General features: G+C 44.1%; 1 protein-coding gene across 1 annotated transcript; it reads left to right on the top strand.

Annotated features, from left to right (window-relative positions):
* Window positions 1–7866: 7866 nt before the first annotated feature.
* On the top strand, window positions 7867–16240 carry TUBB6 (tubulin beta 6 class V). Its single transcript, XM_065667961.1, has 4 exons — window positions 7867–8003; window positions 8625–8733; window positions 10075–10185; window positions 14602–16240. The coding sequence occupies exons 1-4, from the start codon at window positions 7947–7949 to the stop codon at window positions 15663–15665; spliced, it is 1341 nt and encodes a 446-aa protein (XP_065524033.1). The 5' UTR covers window positions 7867–7946; the 3' UTR covers window positions 15666–16240.
* Window positions 16241–19950: the final 3710 nt, after the last annotated feature.

Below are 19950 nucleotides of genomic sequence, written 5' to 3'. Positions count from 1 at the left end.
GGTCACCACAATGAATTTGTTTTACACAACAGGGATTTATCTCTCTGCAAATCTTCTAGGCACAGGCAACAACTGGATCTCCATACACTTCCTGCAAAGCAATGGCATTCAGTTGTGCAGTCCACATACACTGTGACCCCATATCCTCCTGCATTCTGGTACACTGTTTAACAAACGGACCATGAAATAGATTATTCACTGTGGGCAAGCAGTGGGTTGAGTCCTGGCCAGGGGCCAAACTGACCTCTTACGTTCTTAGCATTCATAAGCCTTTAAATCATTAATATGGTAATACTGTTAATAGGCTCCAGTGAGGCAATAGGCGTACACCCTCAGTCTCACTGCTGCAAAGTGTCTTTTCTGTGTGTAAATGTTGTTTTCCCCTCCAAATTCCCAACCAGTAGCTCTCGGAGTGTCCTGCTCAGAGAGGGATGCTTCAGCTGCTTTTGTGCATTCAGTACCAGACCACATTCCTTCAGAGGCTGTACTCACCTGCACTGGACAGTGCTGCAGGCTGCACTGCTAAAATAAGCCAGGCTTTGTCCAGTCCTAGCTCTGCTGTGCTGTTTGTCCTGGGCCTGATGGACTTTGCCAGGAATGGTGTTCTGCTCCTTACAAATATAATCTGAGAGAATCATTTCTGAAGCAGTCTAGAAGCAGGATGCTGACTTTGTTTGGACATATGTGACAGATGAGTAGCATCTATGCTGATGAGAGAAGTGACAGCCAGGAGCCACTCATGACCCAAGAAAAAGGGTAAGGAAGAAAACTGTGACTCACCTGTGAAACTCCAGATCTGACCACAGCAACTTCTAATTTATTTTAGCTCCAAAACTACTCTTATAAGTGTTTCTCACCGTGAGATGAATAGATGAATCACTTCTTTTACCTGGAAAGCTACGTGTTTCATTTCAAATACATGCTTTGCTTAGTAAATGTTAAATAACTGACAGTCTAGACAGGATAGCAACACTTTGTCTTAGAAGTCTATTACGTGCTCTTTTTTTTTCCCAGAGAATAAAACCATGGGAAGTTAGTCTGTGTAATACAATCTGCACCTATCCTTTCTCCCCTCCCTCTTCTTCTGCACTACAGATAACCATTCTCTTACAGCTGTAACCCTCACATACAGATAATGGAGAGTATACATTCCAGCTAAAATTTGTTTTCACTCTGCCCTTCAAACAGATCAGTTCCCAAAAATCTCTGGCGTGCAGAGAGACTGAAGAGTTGAATGCAGCTAAATTCCTGCCTTAATTTTGTATTTTCATGCTCTAGATTGTAGCTGTCAGAAAACATTAACCTGGATATTTTACTGACTGTTGAATACACAGTGCAGCCCATTCTCTGGCTCTGTTTGTTTATGTAGCTAAGTGACCTATTAGAATGGAAGTTAAAAACATAGCCACACCAAATACACATTCTAGCTGACAAAACAGGCAGGTACATGTCTTTCTCTTCTCCAGCTGCTACAGCTGTTGCATAAAAATCGCTATTTCCAACTCTGCAAAAAGCCCTGGATGAGTTATTCTTAGCATTGAGCCTAAGCACAGGAAGAAAGAAAGGGCTAAAAGAAATTTTTTCTTTCCAAAGGACAAAAAATGTGTTACAAATTAAAGGACAGAAAGTGCTGGTAAGTGCATAGGCAACTGAACTCAAACATTAATATTCAGGGTTGGAGTTACAGTATTTTTCCATTCATCTTGTCAAACAGTGAGAAAAGTGTGTGAAAATGCAGCTAAAAACTCTTTTTGATGAGATGGTGGAATTCCTCCAATGGTGCTTCATGATCTCTCAATCAGACATTTCACCATAACATTTCACCCATAAATATATTTACCTCTGACCTGATGTGGGGACCTCTGCTTTACCATTACAAACTTCAGACCACATCTTGTGGGCCAAAAACCAAACACCAGCATTATTTCCACTTACAGCTATGGCTGTAAAGCAGTCAGGTGAGCAGCATTAAACCAAACCCCCCTGAATACTATGCCTGAGCATAGGTGTCAGTGACACCACAGCTTTTACAGCAACAAACTTGGAACATTGCAACAATAGAGGGAGGAACAATATGTTTCATATGATTTGAAAACCATATGAAACACAGTGGCTTTTCTAGGCAAAATAATAAGCTGCAAAACACCTGTGATAAGTGTGTTTACTGGCATTAGCCTCGTTAAACTGTATGCTTTTGTGTGTGTCTTGCTGTCTCCTTTCTCCTTTTAGAAGGCCTGACCATGCTGTCAGGTTCTTGAGCTGTTTCTAGACTCTTCTGCAGCTGCAACATCTCTGCAACTCATGTGCCTCTAACAGTTTTTGTCACAAGAGGCTGGCAGATTGAAAAGGAGGTGGTGGTGAAGACACATGGGCTCACACTTGCACAGAACATGACTTCCCATGCTTTGTTTCCTCAGGAAACCAGGCAAAAAAACCAAAACAAAATCAAAGCTGAACCATTTTAAGATTATTTATTTTTTTCCCCTTAACTTGCATGAAAAACTTTCAGACTAAAGAGGACAGAAAGGAATAACACTGGCCCCAGAACCTTCCTCCTAAAGGTGGCTGTGGGGTTAGTAACATTTACTAGCCCTCTACAAGCTGTCAGAGTGAATCCATTGTGTGGATTTTATTTATTGCTTTGGTAGTTAACGTAAGTGCCAACAAGATTTATAATACTAGATAGATCCTTGTTGATATTCTTATGCATCAAATAGAGCATATCTATCATTCTGAAAAGGAAAACAGTAGCTTTCATGTTAACTGTTCTGCTATGACATGAATTTCTCTCCAGTCCTTAAAAACTCCAGTAAATAGATACAGTCCTAGCAACAACCCTGACATAAACACAAATGTGTTTCCTGAAAAGCAGGAAGCAGCTTAACAATCATATCATATGACTAGCTAAATGCAGAAGAACTTTGTTGGGGTTTTTCCAGGGCATTAAACCAAATTTCCATGTGACTTTGTGGGAGATGACTGTTGCTTGGGCTGCTGTAACTGGAAAATCCTTTTACTCTGTAGCATGGGCACCTTACACATTTTGTCCTGCCCATGAAATTCATCATCTTGTAGATATCAATTTGTATTTTAGCCTTTGCAAGAGCAAGGAGTATGTGAGAAAAGCTGAAGACAAGAACACTGGAGACTCTGCAACCCAACATGGTCCCGTCAGTTTGTATGGACCATGAATGTATGCAGCTTTCTCAAGGGAGCTAGATCTTGCACAGAAGCACTATGAGTATTTCATTTGCTGCAGTCAGATTTTGCTTAAACCACATCTTCTCCATCATAAAGGATTATGCCACTCCCTAAAATGCAAGCATGAACCTCTTTTACTATTTAATCTTTTGCATCCGCACCTGGGAGCAAGAGATACTTTGAGAATATGTCATGTAAATTGACTGTTCAAGAGGCTGTCTGGAGCATGAGTTTGCAAATTCGGGCTGATAGTTTGCAGCTATTGTGACACCTTACTGATTTTTCACATTGAAGATGTTGGTCTTCCCCCCCCCCCCCCCCCCCGAAGAAGTGGAGTTAAAATTGCGCAAGCAAGGTTGGGGGGGGGGGGGGGGAGTAAATCTGCAAGTGAAAGCCCAAGAAAACTTTCTTCCTATTTTGTGCATGGTAAAAAAAGGCACACTCGAAGTATTAAATTAGCCTCCAAAATGAATGGGAAGAAAAAAAAGTGAATGATGAAGGTTAGAAGCCAATTTATGTTATAGGTATCTGAGAAAGAGACTACACAGCCAAATACAACAAGTGAAAATTCATTGTGCAGAATTTACAGTGTGTTCCTATGTTAATCTGTTTATAGAATGAATCTTATGAACTCAGACAGATGAAGCACCTAGAGAGAAACCTTTAAATACATTTAGGTGCCTTAAATTTCCAAGAGGTGTTTAGTGGGGCTTTAAGATACTTCCAGGAGTAACCTACAGCAGTCAAGTACATGGTAAGATCTTGAAACACATAAGTGCCTTTGAAATCACAGTCCAAGTCTGTGGAGACTCGAAGTGACTGTGCAGGCTTTTGTAGACACAGGTTATAATGGCATCTACACCTCCCAAGTCAGCTGAGCTGCTAAGTAAACACGAGCATGGATGAAAGGGATTTTAAGGTACATTTACAGTCAATGACCAACAAACAGGTGTTGCTTCTTTTCAGATTACTAGCAGTAAAACACAGAGAAGCTGAAGATTGATTCAGATGTGACTGAATATTACAACATACTTATGTAGCTATAAAATGTGTACAAGTGAGATGCAAATTTGTTTGTCTGTCCATTTTTTCCTTCTAACACTTATTCTCAAAATATAATTTACTTCAGATGATCGAACAGGTTTGATCTACTCCTGGATTATGTGATCCAGGGTTTACCTCCATGAACACAAAGGAAAACAGGCAGGTGGGGGAACCTCAATAATATACCCAGGGAGAAGGAGCCCCTGACATGTCTCCACCCGAAGAGGGATCAGACCGTGGGACAGGTGTGACACCTGTCACCACCACTCGTGAGGCTTCATGGGCCACTGTATGGAGAAGGGTTACTGCTTGCAGAGGTATGGGATGCTTTAGGGGATGGAGAGGAAGAGAGTATTTGAGACTGTGCAAGAAGACTTCTGGGATGTTTAGAGGAAGACTCAAAGGTGGGGAAAATTTCTTGGGAATAAAGGTGTTTTGGTATGGATACGGGGGCTAAAATGGTCTGGTTGGATGTAAAGAGGTTGCTGCTTAGCACGCCTATCTGGCTATGCTTTGCACCTGATCAGCTCAGTCTGGCTTGTCTTATTAAACTGCATTTTAATTATTTTCCTGTGTGGGAGGAGGGGTGTCTATATTCCGTGTGTATATGTGTGTATGGCGGTTTGAGTGCCAGCAATTAGAGGTGGGGGCCACAAGTCATAGAGGCCTGTGTGCCTGTGACGGAGCAACTGGAGAGACCAGAGTGCAGGCACACTGTGTGGGTCTGTATGTCAGCATGTGGTCACTACTAAACATCAAGCCAGGCTTAGCTGGAGAGTAGGGTTAGAAGCCTGGAACTCAAATTTGGGAGTAGCCATAAGTCCAGGTAACATAGTGAAAAGACTCACAGAGGATCTGTGAGGTGGCTTGTGGAGGGACCAGGGCATTCAAGACATCAACTGAGGAGGCTGTGATGGGGTCTGCAGGTCAACTACTAGTAAGGTTACAGTCTGGACCAGCAACCTCAGAAAGTTGTTTGCCTGTTTGCATCTCTACATGACACAACTTGGGATGCAAGGCCAGCTACTGAATAGGCGGAGTGTCCTAAGACCGGATAATGGATGAGTGAGCCGTAGTTTGTGTGCGTGTGTGTGTGTCTGTAGGTTGGAATACCAACAACTAGAATGGAGCTGTGGGCCTCTGAGGTTAACATTTCCACATGTCAGCAACTGGGAAGACCTGCAATCCAGGGTCAGCCACTGAATGGGATGTCTAAGACATCCTTGCCATCTACTGAGGGATCTATATTTTGTGGATGCATATGAATACATATTTTCCATTAATGGATTTCTGTCCTGATCAGCCAGAAAAGGGAAGAGGATGAGGCTATTAGTGCCATTTGTGTTTGCATGAGCGCTGTGTTTTCTGCCTGTGTCAATCAGTGTTGCCAGCCACGTGTGTAATGTATGTGTGTGTGAGGGTGTTTGTATGCATATGTGTGTGTGCATGTGCCTCTCGGGAGCACACACTCACCACTAGCTGAACCTAGGAATTAACAGAATTAAAAAAAAAAAAAAGGTCGTAACAGGCAAGTTGATACCAAGTAGAAACCATAAAACAGTAAAAAGTGTGCACTTGCAGCCCAGAAAGCCAACCATATCCTGGGCTGCATCAAAAGGAACGTGACCAGCAGGTCAAGGGAGGTGATCCTGCCCCTCTACTCTGCTCTCATGAGGCCTCACTTGGAGTATTGTGTGCAGTTCTGGTGTCCTCAACATAAAAAGGACATGGAACTGTTGGAACAAGTCCAGAGGAGGGCCACAAGGATGATCAGGGGACTGGAGCACCTCCCATATGAAGACAGGCTGAGAAAGTTGGGGCTTTTCAGCCTGGAGAAGAGAAGGCTGCGTGGGGACCTCATAGCAGCCTTCCAGTATCTGAAGGGAGCCTATAAGGATGCTGAAGGGACTCTTCACTAGGGACTGTAGTGATAGGACAGGGAGTAATGGGTTAAAGCTTAAACAGGGGAAGTTTAGATTGGATATAAGGAAGAAGTTCTTTACTGTGAGGGTGGTGAGGCACTGGAATGGGTTGCCCAAGGAAGTTGTGAATGCTCCATCCCTGGTTTTGTTCAAGGCCAGGTTGGACAGAGCCTTGGGTGACATGGTTTAGTGTGAGGTGTCCTTGCCCATGGCAGGGGGGTTGGAACTTGATGATCTTAAGGTCCTTGCCAACCCAAATCATTCTATGATTCTGTGATTCTAAATGGAAGAATTTGCAAAGCATGGAGAAAGCCAGGCTTGGAAGGCATATTCAAGGTCATATAGATACAAGCAAATCCCAAGATGACCTCACTAATCAGGCTACTGAATAAATGACTTTTTCATTGATTTCTTCCAAAAATGAAGGACATTTACTTCACCAGCAAAAAAGGCACATAGTATCCAGTCCTGGCTGCTGGCTGCTTGCAATGTAAACAAAGTGATCCTCCAGCTGCTTCCCTGATGTCAGACATTTGACTCAGCCTAGCATGGTGCATGGGAGCTATTTGGAGGTCACTTGCAAGAAACTGCTAGCCCTGCTGAAAAACGTCTATAACACTGGTCATGTCACAGCAATGTGAGGACAGGCAGGAGGTAGCCTCCCAGCCTAAGTACAGATTTAGGGTTATTTATCAATTCCTTACCTTAACTGCGGTCAGGATGTAGACAGCACCCAAGATTACTATGCAGGAGGGTCCCAGATGGGTGGGTCACTTTTGATCAAGTAGATAATGAGGCTCTGTAACACTGGCCTCAGGGCTGCTCTTGCACAACAGCAGAGATGCATTCAGGCAGTAAAGATGTGCATGGACAGATGAATGCCTCCCACCAGGGCTATGTATCAGAACAGGCTATTTAGGCAATGGCATCCCTCAGAAGAGTCACCCTGGCACTAAAACAGGCAGCTTTCCTCTACCTGGGAAACCTTGCGACAGCTGCCTAACAGGATCAGCAGAGTCAGCAGCTGTGGGAGCTTGTTGACTTGCCGGAGGGGAAGGAAAATCTTCCTTTTCATTACAAATCAAGCTATTCAGACTACAGGCATTCTAGGGCATGCTGTGTATTGCAGTGACATGAGTTTTCAGGAACAGTGCTTCAGAGAGACAAGTTAGACACACAACTGCCTTCCCAGTTGCAAGTTTCAGGCAGCAGCTTGTTATCTTGCTGGGAAAACCACATCAGAAAACAGCCATGCAGAGAAGATGGCCGTTGGCGAGGCACTGAGAAGGCTCACCCATTTCTTGGGGTGCTGCCACTTCAGCCAAGGCCGCGACCTGCCCGCCCACAGCGGGGCAGCAGGCCAAGGACTAACGGGAGAAGACGACCGTGTCCACCTTCAGCAAGGGCAGGGTGCCTCGGTGGGCCGAGATGGCACACCCGCGCGCGCCAGGCGGGCTTTTGGTGACAGAGAAGCAGAGCAGGGACAGGACAGCCGGGTCCCCGGGACCCTCAGGGCCGGGGCCAGGCCCCATGTCCGCAGGCGGCCTCCGCGGCCCCTCGGCCGGGCGGCGGGGCAGAGCCGCTGACGGACAGGGCGGGGGCGGTCCCCGGCGGGGGCGGCAGCTGGCGGGGCGCCGGCTGCAGGGCGAGCCGCTGCGGGGGGGTGTGTGGGGAAGGAGGAGGGGAGAGGGAAGGGTGGGCGCCCGCCCGCCGCCTCAGAGCCCATAAAGCGGCGCCCGGCGGGCCGGCCCTGTGCAGAGTTGGGTGGGGAGCATCGCCATGAGGGAGATCGTGCACATCCAGGCGGGCCAGTGCGGAAACCAGATCGGGACCAAGGTGAGCCTGAGAGGACGCGGGGTTGCAGCTGCCCGGCAGCCGTTTAGCGGAGCCTCTGAAGTGCTCTGCGGGTCGCGCCCGGCCGCCTCTGTGGGCTGCGCCGCTACATCCCCGGGAGGGGATGGATGGATGGAATGGGCTGGGCAGCGCCAGCCGCCCCTCGCTGCCGGCTGCCGTCGTCCCGTGCCCCCGGTGAGGCGCTGCCGGGAGGCGCCGGCCGCTCTCGGGACGCGGGGCACCGCGCACCGCCGCTCTCCCCGTGACCATAAAAGGCTTTGGGAAGTGCCGAAACTAGACGGAGCCGCCTTATTTATTTATTTATTTTCGGTTTATGCTTGAACCGGCCGGGCTGTGGCTCTAAAGCGGGAAGAATCGGCCCCCGAGCAGCCCGTTGGAGCGAGGGGCTCGGCTGCCGCCGTTTGCCCGTTGTGTTTAAATCTTGGTGCCTGCAGCCCTGTCCCGTCCGGTCCGGGGCGGGGAGGGCCAGCGGGCACGTCAGGAATCCGGCAGCTGCGGCCAGGCCGCGCTGCGCCGCGGGGCCGCCGGCCCCCGCCCGGGCGCTGGGCAGGGCCCCCAGTGCTCCGCGGGGGAGTTTCCAACACGCTTCTCCTCCTCCCTTAGTTTTGGGAAGTGATAAGCGATGAACATGGCATTGACCCAGCCGGAGGCTATGTCGGTGACTCAGCGCTGCAGCTGGAAAGGATCAATGTCTACTACAATGAATCATCTTGTAAGTGTGGGGTGGGGAAGGGGTGCAGGATGGGGTTCTCCGTGGGAAGGGGCACACATCGTACAATCGTGGAATGGTTTGGGTTGGAAGGGACCTGAAAGACCGTCCAGTTCCACTCCCCTCCTTTGCCAAGGGCACGTCACCTTCCGCTAAACCAGCGTACTCAAAGCCTCATCCATCCTGGCCTGGAACACTTACCGGGATGGGGCAGCCGCAGCTTCTCTGGGCAACCTGTTCCAGTGCCTCAGCACCCCCACAGTGAAGAACTACTTGCTAATATGTAATCTAAATCTACCCTCTTTTGATTTAAAGCCATTCCCCCTTGTCTTATCCCTACATGCCCTTGTAGAAAGTCCCTCCCAGCTCACATTGTTACACACAGAAAAGATTACTTTCTTATATAAGATATTTTCTTATAAACTGAAAACTGGGTGTTATGTCGCAAGGTGGAGAAAAATGTCACAAGGGGCTGTATTTAAGGTCTGGAGGTGGAGGTTTGTTTGTAATTTCACACTATGCTAGGTGTTTGCTCCTTTAACATATGATTACTCCATCAGCTGTGTCTTACCAATTACCCCAAATTAAACTGTTTGTTATATGAGCCTGTATCTGTAGCACTGTCTGATTTCATGACTGAGAGGGTTGGGCCACAGCTAATTGAGAACTCCAGGGTGATTCATTAATAAGATGCCAAGGCTCCCAAATCCTCTGAGTCAGTCAGGTGTTGAAGGGTGTTAACTGTAAAATGTGCATCTTGTCCCTTAGTCTATTAGTGTGAATGTTTCATCTCTTGTCCGGCTTGGGTTAACTCGTATCATTTGTCCAAGTTTCCTTGAACACTTTCAACTCAATACAGCTGCTTTATTTGTGCTTTGTGGTAGATGTGCAAACTACTACTGTTTGTCACCTACACCAAGTAGCTTTCAGTGGAGGTGAATTTGTCAAGCATAAAAGGTTGTGAGATGTATTAGGATTGTTTGAACATAAACCCTTCACTCACCCTATTATTCACAGAGAATATTACCTACTTTCTTCTAAAGAGCATGTCAAATATTTTTCTAATCAGAAACTTCCCTCCCTCATATCTGTTGCTAAAAAAGGCTCACAAAACATAATATGCCATCTGTAGGACCCCAAAGATGTCAGGTCTGTTTTTAAAGCAGAATTAATTTGTCCCTATGGTGCTGGGGTTTCTCGCCACCATGATTTCCTGTATAGGGAATATTTATATGTGTACATCTATGCTAGACTAATAATATGAGACTGTATGATTGTGTATTGAGAGCTATAACCATGTTGCTTATTTCAGAACATTAAGAGCATGCTTACTTTTTATTGTAGCCCAGAAATTTGTACCAAGAGCAGTTTTGGTGGACTTGGAGCCTGGAACCATGGATAGTGTGCGATCTGGTCCTTTTGGTCAACTCTTTCGGCCTGATAATTTCATCTTTGGTATGTGGACATCACTTTTTTAAAAATCCAGGACTATATGGTTCACCCAGGACTGAACGGTCAAAAAGCATTTAATCTCACTATTCCAAAGTGATGGTTAGTACTGAGAAATCCTAATATCTTAACAGTGCAATTGCAATTATCTGTAGGCCATTTAAAAGATTCCTGTAACTGAAAAAGCATTCTGTTACTCATGCCTTCAGTTACCAAGCTACTGAAAGTTTCCTGTAGTATCCAGTTTTCATTTGCTTTCCATATATATGAACTCTGGAGAAATACTGAGACCACTTCTTTACAACAAAGTGCATGGAAATTATGCAGAAAATGGAAAGGGGAGGGAGGGACCCCTCAACCACAAACCAACAAGACTACCCTTCATTTGAATTCACATTAAATGCTTGAGTACTGAATTACTTATAGGCTGTGTAATTCAACTTTTTCAGCAGATCCCTGCAGTATAGTAAGCAGTGGAAGAAGATCAGTTACTGGGTTATTTTCCAGCATAATGAGGAACAGTCTGAAAGTATGTGGGGAACTTCTGGGTTTGCACTGTTTTTTGTAGAGAGTTCTTCTGGCCTTTACTATTTTACTTTGGACTTGTGTAGTATTTTCCATCTAAGCTTAAAAATACACATTACAATGATTAAATTTTTTTTCATTTTACCCTTATGAAGTATAGAAACATTATTGGTCCCTTCGCACTAAAGGAGAAAGTGTGTGAAAATTAAGGGATCCACTTGCTGAAACAGGAAGTCTGAATGAAACCTACCATGAGAACTTTTATGTTCTTTTGGTTTCTAAGTTAGCACCAGCCACAAAACACATTTCCTCCTGCCAAGACAAGCTTAGGTTGCAACTTTGGTATATTGTGTATACATAAGGAAGGAACAATGCCAAGGTCAGACAGAGGAAAGATAAACATTATTTGGGTGGTATAAAACAAACTTAAGTCTGAAGTGTTGCTGTTGAGGTAGGGAGTATAGAAATCATAGAGTATCTGACTTAAAACTTCTAATGCTATCCCTGTTGTTCTCCTGTATATTCTATGTCAGCAAGTTAAATGTCTCTTTCAAAGGAGCTTTCACTTACTACAAGTAGAAGTAAGTTTGGGGAGAAAAGCCATAATCATAGGCAGCTTTATGAAGTATGCTTCTATATTCAGGTTTTTCCTTTCATTCCCTTTCTCCTTCATGGACCACAGAAGCCCACTGAAAGTGATTTCATCTGACCTATGGAAATGCTTGAACTTGAGCTTTGCAGTTTGGCGTGCCACTGGTAAAACCAGAGCAAAATCATTTTGTCTTCAACAATAGTCCCGTTCACTGTACTCCTCCTGCCAAGATAACAATGAACCAACAGCATGTGATCAACTTGTATCTGACAGAGGCCCCTGCCAGCATCAGGCACTGTCCTGCCAACCTGCTGAATAATGTAGAATGGCTGAGTGCTGAAGTAATGATCTTCTCTGTCAAAAAACAACAGAGCATTTTGTTTTCTCTCTTAAAAATCTGGCATGGGCCCACAGAGGCATTTGTGGCAGAAGCTGGCAGTCCCATACTTGCTGTACCACAGGCTTGTAGGGCTCATTCTGGTGGAGATGTTTTCCACCTCTGCTTGTACATACCTGCATGTGCCTATGCCTCCATAGCAAGTAACCATGGACCATCAACTAGGATGTGATTCAGCTATATTGAGTACACAACCACACACTCCAGATACAGGTGTTTTAGCTCAGACCAGCAGGAGATTGAGATGGACACAAAATAATCCTTGTGTTTTAATGCTTGTGTTGACAAGGTGGTGACCTAAAAGATGAATAAGCACAGGTGGAATGATCTTGCTATATGAGAGCAGCAGGTCTTCTGGCTGCATAACAGCATAAAACTGCCCACCAGGAACTGCTGTGCACTCTGGTGTATCTGCTCTTGTTAACCAGTTTTCATTTGTACATTACTGCATTTGTTGTTTTCTTGTGTGCACCCTTGCAGGCTTTACTATACAGATACCACCCCAATTTAAGTTATATGAACTGGCAGGAGCAACCACAAAATGCCTGTTAGCCAACCAAAGGAGCCATTCTTTCCCCTCTAAATCATCCCATGAGTTCTGTACCAAGGCTGTTCACAGTAGGCTTCAAAGAGTTAGTGTGCAAGTTGCTGATCTCTCTTCCCATGTTTGTCTTTTTAAAGTGGTGAAGAGAGGAGTTGAAGATTGCAGAAAATAGTTGCTATTTTAGGAATTAAAAAATAAATTGTTAAGCAAATGGCTTCTGTTCATGTGCAGCTCAACCTGCACATGTGTGATAACCCTACAATGTGTTGGAGAAACAAACAGTGGTAGAAGGGCCTGGAGGCACCAAGAATGAAGATAAGTTGTGGGATTGCTTTGTTTAAGTGTCCTTTAGATCTCAGTAAATGCACTGTAAGAAAAGGCAGAGGCAGGGTGCTAGAGATGGGCTGCATAGAACGCAGAGCTTCTAGGACTGGCAAAAGATACACCAAGTCCTGATTTTGTGGACACGGGCTCACTTTCCACCTAGAGATTTAATCTTTGTAGAATTTGATCATATTACGTGTTTGTCTAAGATTTTCAGAGGTCTGCTGGGTACTTGGTAAGTGGAGGGCATCTAGTAGGGTTTCACAGGGTCATGAACAAGATTTCTGGGTGTGGGGCAGCTTTGTCAGGGGCATGGCACCCTCTAGACTATACTGTATTGCCGTGGGTAAGAAGTCTGGAGCCTTCAGGCCTCATTGTAGATGTTCTGGGATGTGGTGGTCTTACAGTGCTGTAGAGCCAATGAATCTGGAAGTAGTATCAGTTTACTGGGCGTATGTTTTTTGTACCTATTCTCCATTCTGTCTGCTCACCGAAAAAGGATGGCATGGTGTTTACCCAAGAGGCAATCAATAAAATGAAGTTCTAAACTCATGATTTAGCTCTTTTAAGATCCTTCTGCATCTTGGAGTGATGTCCGCTTGTTAGCGTGCATCCTGATGAGCTGCCTTGTCTGTTGTAGAGAAACTGCTTAAGCAGACTGCAGATGCTTGTGAGCATATTTAATTATGGAAGGATATTACTTTGTGTTTTGCCCAGCTGGACAGGAAGTGCTGAGCTCCCTGGGTTTGGAGAGAGAAAAATATAGCAACATGAGAACAATGTATTAGCTAAGCCAATACATCATGAGGAAAGCAAGCATTTATGCCGTGAAAATAAAGTGCATCATATTTAAACAATATCCCAGCAAGCAGTTTGCCCGATTCATATGTCTGACAACACATTGCCAAACTGGGAAATTCAGTTCCCAAAAGTAGTAATTGAAATGAGATGTAGTAAATAGGAAGAAAAGGGAAGGTCTTTGAGAGCAATGCAGAAGTTGGTATCTCTAACCTAATTCTGAAAGTATTGGTTGGGGTTGGAACTGGATGATCTTTAAGGTCCCTTCCAGCCCAAACCATTCTGTGATTCTTGAGTAGCACTCACAAGAGTACCACTAGGTGAGTTCAGTGGGGTAGTGTAGGTACATAGTAGCCACCATGAGGAATGGGAGTATTGCAAAACTGGTACCCCATGTAATCCTCCTTGTTACTGTTGTTTTGTTAAGTAATAACAAAACAGTGACATAGCAAAGGATCAAGACTGTGCATCTTAATAAACTGAGTGGCACATAAAAGGAGAATGGAAGCCTTGGGGAGAATATAAGGGGCTCATGAAACATCAGTAACCCAATTTTGCAAGTTGCTTTGCAGATCCTGAAGAACAGTGAAGTTGTAGGAAACCGGTAAAAGCTAAAAGGCACATAATAACTTCTAAGTTTTTGAAATTACCTTCTTGAAGCTTCTGTCAATTGTTATTTTCATCCAGGCTAGGTAACTATGACTTAGAAAAGGTATAGTTCTTGATACGACAATTTAAATAGGACTTCTGAAGCCCAGCCTTATCTTTGAATGATAACAGTGCCCGTGTTTCAGGAGAGCAGTCCAAGAACCTTTCATTTAGAAATGTGTATCTGTGATTTAGCTTCGTATGTGTCATGGTCCTTATAAACAGAAAGTATTAAAAGCTTAAACAGTTGTCTTGTGTTTATGGAATAAGGAGGGTTGGGAGTGTGAAAGCTTTCAAAACAAGGAGCCAAGGCCATTTCTGTATTTCTAGAAGGTTAAATACCAAAAAATTTAAAAACCCCAAACACCCAAAGGCATAAATGAAAGCTACCAGGGATGTGAGGCAAAAGGAGACTATGTGAAAGGTTTATGTTGATACTTACAAGTATATTTGTAGGCAAAACTGAAAAGCATAGTTATCTACCGGACTGATTTATGGCAGCTTTTGTTACAGATATGAATCCATTCAGTATGCAAATACCAAACCTTGCCAATAATATTGTATATTTTCTTTCCCTGTTGTATGCTATTTTAGGACAAACTGGTGCAGGAAACAACTGGGCTAAAGGACACTATACAGAAGGGGCAGAGTTGGTTGACTCTGTACTTGATGTAGTCAGAAAGGAGTGTGAACACTGCGATTGTTTGCAAGGATTTCAGCTCACTCATTCCCTGGGAGGAGGGACAGGGTCTGGCATGGGAACCCTACTCATCAGCAAGATACGAGAGGAATATCCGGACAGGATAATGAATACCTTTAGTGTCATGCCCTCTCCGAAGGTTTCTGATACGGTGGTGGAGCCATACAATGCTACACTCTCTGTCCACCAACTGGTTGAAAATACAGATGAAACCTACTGCATCGACAACGAAGCTTTGTATGACATTTGCTTCCGCACCCTGAAGCTCACCACTCCAACATATGGGGATTTAAACCACTTGGTTTCTGCTACCATGAGTGGGGTAACTACATCCCTGCGTTTTCCAGGCCAACTAAATGCTGACCTTCGGAAGCTGGCAGTAAATATGGTCCCTTTTCCACGCCTTCACTTTTTCATGCCAGGTTTTGCTCCTTTGACAGCCCGAGGCAGCCAGCAATACCGAGCACTCACTGTTCCAGAGCTCACCCAGCAGATGTTTGATGCCAAAAATATGATGGCAGCTTGTGACCCAAGACATGGGCGATACTTGACAGTGGCTACTGTCTTCCGTGGTCCCATGTCCATGAAGGAGGTTGATGAGCAGATGCTGGCCATTCAGAACAAGAACAGCAGTTACTTTGTGGAGTGGATCCCAAACAATGTCAAAGTGGCAGTGTGTGACATACCTCCTCGTGGCCTCAAAATGGCTTCCACCTTCATTGGCAACAGTACTGCTATTCAAGAGCTCTTCAAAAGGATCTCAGAGCAGTTTTCAGCCATGTTCAGGAGAAAGGCCTTCCTTCACTGGTTTACAGGAGAAGGAATGGATGAAATGGAATTTACAGAAGCAGAAAGCAACATGAATGATCTGGTTTCAGAGTATCAGCAATACCAAGAAGCAACAGCAAATGATGGAGAGGAAGGGTTTGAAGATGATGAAGAAGAGCTCAATGAATAAAGAAATCAGGTGGACTCTTTTCCAGGCCAAATTCTCAAATCTGAATTTCTAATAATTGCATTTATAAATCTGTAGGCTTTAAAAAAAAAAAATAAAAAAAGAAAAGAGCATGAGTTTCAGACATTAGGGGTGCTCTTCAGAGTCTGTTTTGATCACTGAGAACTGAGGACAGCCAGCATTTCTGGAAAATCAGATCATTTTTATTCACAAGACAAATGTCAGGCATTCATTAAGACTTTGCCAAGAGTCTGAACACAGAGGTTGCCAGTTTGGGATCTCTTTTTTCCAAACAAAGTTTGTCACCCTGAAGTTGTACAAGAGAAGATGTAAAATAGACATGAAAATCAATAAAATGAAGATGCACTATTTTCATCCAATTATGAATAAGAAATCTTGTGGGTTTGAAGTATTCATTCTGTACTGAATGTACAACACAGAACTGCCAGGAACCAAATGTATTCATAATAAAGGGAAGAAAAAGCCTTTAGCTATTCTGTACAGTATCTGTTAAAAGTGATATTTGATTCCAGTCCTCTAAAAACAAAATAAAAAAGATTAGTATCCTCTCCAGCAAATGTGTTTTGGGCAGTCAATGCTGTATCAATATCCACTGAGCTGCAGGCTGGAGGCTGGATTTGTGCTATGAGACTTCAGCAGTTGCTGCTGAATAATCACAGTTTATACATATGAAATCTATCCATTTGTGATGTGTTCTTTAAGGACCCTTGGGGTTTGAAGTAGCTCCTCAATGCCTTGTTGGTCCCCGGTTTTTCTGGCTTTTACCAGTTACTGGTGCTATTCTTACATTCTTTCTACCCAGCTGAAATTCAGATACTCCACAGAATGTGGATCTCACTGCTTAGGGCTGTAAGGTCACCTTGCCTATAGATGGTATGGATGTCTTGTTACTCAGATAGATAGATTAAAATCTAGATAAAGGTTAAAGTACAAATAAAATTATTCTCAATATTCACAGCTGACAAAATGAAAGATGAACCAGAGTTTACCTGCTCACACTAAAGCTGAAGCAGAAAGGCTGCTTTCACAGCTGACTCGCCACTGACAAAGTGATTGTTGGACATTCACTGTTAGTGCATGCTTTATGTTTCTGCTTATGTCAATTAAACAGCCTTTTGCCATTACAGAGCCTCTGTACAGAGAACACTGTCTATGTGGAGTCTCTTATTTAGGTCAGTTTCTAGGCAACAAAACAAGCAAACAGAGGAGAAACCCTCTGGAAATCCAAAGTTTAAGTGTTTCAGGAACTCTTCACCCTTTCGTGTCACCTTCAGAAGCACTTTCTAAGCAAAAGGGTTGGTCAATACTTAAAAAGGCACTTTACAAACACAGTATGATTGCCCAACGTGCATTGCTCCTAAGAAGATGATACTATGTTCTGGTAGTTTGGGATTCAGGGAATGACACAGTATTTTATAAAGTATGTGAACCAGGCAAGTGTTAATCACAAAAGCTCAGGCTGTCTGCTTAATTTTATTCTACACAGAAGTGGAACAAAACTAGTTTTAATCAAGTGCAATGCTCTTTTTTCATATAAAGTTACTTCATGGGTTGAAACATAGTCATTGGAAAGTAGTAACCAGATTGGCTTTGGCACAGGTGCAGGGACAGAGGTAGGCAGGGCCTGGCTGATGGGCTTTTGGTGGTGGGGTCAGTGACTGCACAGGGGCCACAGTCTTGGCAGTGGCTGGTGATGCCTGAGGAATTTACATCTAGTGACAGCATTGCATAAATGTTGTGAGATATTGTGGCTATGTAGTATGGTGTGAGATTAAGTTAAAAAACAACATGCATTAAAGAGAAACTAACATATAGTGCAATACAAAGTAAAATCCATGGGGAATAAAGCCATTAAACTTGGAAGTTTAATTGGAGCTTTGTAAATGGCAGGCTACTAGCTTCCAGAAGGAGGAGAAGGAGGGGGGTGTTGCAGGCTGAGAGCCTGCCAGCATGCAGCTGCAGCACAGGCTTTTCAATTAAAGCACTAGCACCATTTCTTCTGAATGAAGTAGCACCAACCATCTCGCAGCTTGTGGAACTGCGTTTTGTTGTAATACATAACTTACAGCTAGGTCCAAGCCATAAATTCTGATACTGCTTTGGAAAAGAAAGAAGTTAATACCTTAAAAAAAAGCCAGGAATATTGGAGTTCCTAAATAATTGACTGACTTAGTGAACCAGCCTGTTTTCTGTTGCTTTCATACACTGACTCGAACTCCAGCATATAGACTGAGCCCATGGAATCCAGACCCGACACAATCCTCTGATCCTGCTTTGACTCCTAGCCCTGCTTCCACATGTGTTTACTTGCAACTGTTTGATGTGAATTTCTAGAATGTGTGGAGGTGGGGGAAGCAAACTGATGCCCTCTTTAGAGATGAAAGGAGATAGATCTTCCATCTTGTCTTACGGGAAATAAACCCAACCCACTAAAACGAACTCAGGAACCTGTAGTAGGAACATGGCCAGAGGAGCAGCCTGTACATAAGCTGTAAGAAAGTCACGGGAAGCACAAATGCTTCCTGTTCTGCTTCTGTCAACCAACTCTAATTACCTTCCTTTCCTGACACGACACTGAAAACTGCTTAGGAACAGGTTTGGTGGACAATTCCTTCCACTGCACTTCCTTTCAAATAATTTCCTGCTTTTTTCTATGAAACTTCTCTTTTATTTTGAAAGCTACCTGCTGAGTCCTACCCAGCTTTTCACATTGCTCACCTGTTTTATATTTCCCTCCTAGTTTTTCAACCTAGTCTCTCGCATTTTGTTGTCTGTGCCTAGCCCTCCTTCAGTCATCTCTTTTTCACTGCTTTGCACTTGGCCACAGAGAAATAACTAAAAGCAGGCTGCTGGGATAAGCCAGACCTAAGAAGGCCTAGAGGTGCAGCTCTGGTATCACCCAGACACAAGAACCTCTACCAGCATCAGGATGAGGGGAGAAAAAGGGACACCTACACCACTGAAAGCACATGAAAACAGGGAGCAGGCAAGCCGTGCCATGGGAAGAAGGTATCAAGACAGAAATGAATCTAACCTGGTGGGCCAGCTCGTTTGCAAAGCCACTCTAGTCAAAGCCAGCAGTTTACAGATGTGGCAGTCCCCACAAGTGCTACCCTTAACCAAGCCACCTTAGGCGCTCAATTTTTCTGCATGTCTGTTCCAAGTCTTGCATTTGTATCTGGCTTAGGAAAAGGTGGTCACCTGGGAATGAGGCTGGGAAAGAAGGTCTAGACCTCCTCCTTCTCCCAGCATCAGGAGGAGCAGCGAATGTGGTGGCTCCCTCGGTGCTGTGCAAGCCCCTACTAGTTGAAGAAGCACTGCTCAGTGTTCGCCACAAAAATTAATCTGGGCTTATTGGCAGCCGCAGTACAGACTAAACTTGATTTTCTTGATTTCTGCTAAACCACCTGAAAAGTTGTGAGTAGGTGGAGGTTACCAGTCATCTTGAGAACAGCACGTTGGGTAAACAGCTTTTCCATGTCTTTAATTCCAAAATCTCAACACAGTCAAATTCTGCCATTATCATACATTTCTAATTGCATGCTGTAACTGAACAAGAGTGGAATGTAAAAGTAGACGGCACAACCAAGGAGTAAAAGACGACCATTTCCTGGAAAGGAGATGATTCTTTTACAGTCCAGTAGTGCCACTGTGAAGAACTGCATTAGGGTTTGGGTTAGTGTTTGGAAGGTGGGGTCAAGGGTTATGTTTCTTGGGTGGTTTTTTGTATGTTTTTGTTTGTTTGCTTGTTTTTTTGTTTAAGTAAAGAATGAGGAAATGCAGAATTGTGACTTCTACAACATAAGCACATTTCATCCCCTGCACTGGCTACAAATTGCCTACTCCTAACAAAAAGTGCTCAGCTAACACTTTTTTTTAAAGTCCTAAAAGAATGATTTCCATAAACAATTTACATCAAATAACTCAACCAAAGAGCTTGTGTCTGGTTGTGCAGAGACACCTTCTTCCTTTGTCATCCTACCGCTTTCCAGTATCTTGTAACACACTGCTGGAACCAATTACCAGTTCTTCCCTTAACCTGTCCTCTCAAACCTTAAGGGATGTGTTGTCCAGGAGGCAAGCTTAGATTAGATTATTTTCTTTCTTCACTTTACCACTCCACCCCCTCCAACTGTGCTTCCCTCTCCTCTTCTGAGATAGGGAGACAGCCAGTTAATTTCTGAACAGCTGAATTCTTCAGCTAATAAATCCTTAGCACAGGGGACACAACCAGAGGCAGGTTATTATACCAAAACAAACTGCATTC

Source organism: Lathamus discolor, chromosome 2 (assembly GCF_037157495.1).
Source record: "Lathamus discolor isolate bLatDis1 chromosome 2, bLatDis1.hap1, whole genome shotgun sequence".
Taxonomy (NCBI): Eukaryota; Metazoa; Chordata; class Aves; order Psittaciformes; family Psittacidae; genus Lathamus; species Lathamus discolor.
The sequence above is the reverse complement of the archived record's forward strand: the minus strand, read 5'-3'. Positions and strand labels throughout refer to the sequence as shown.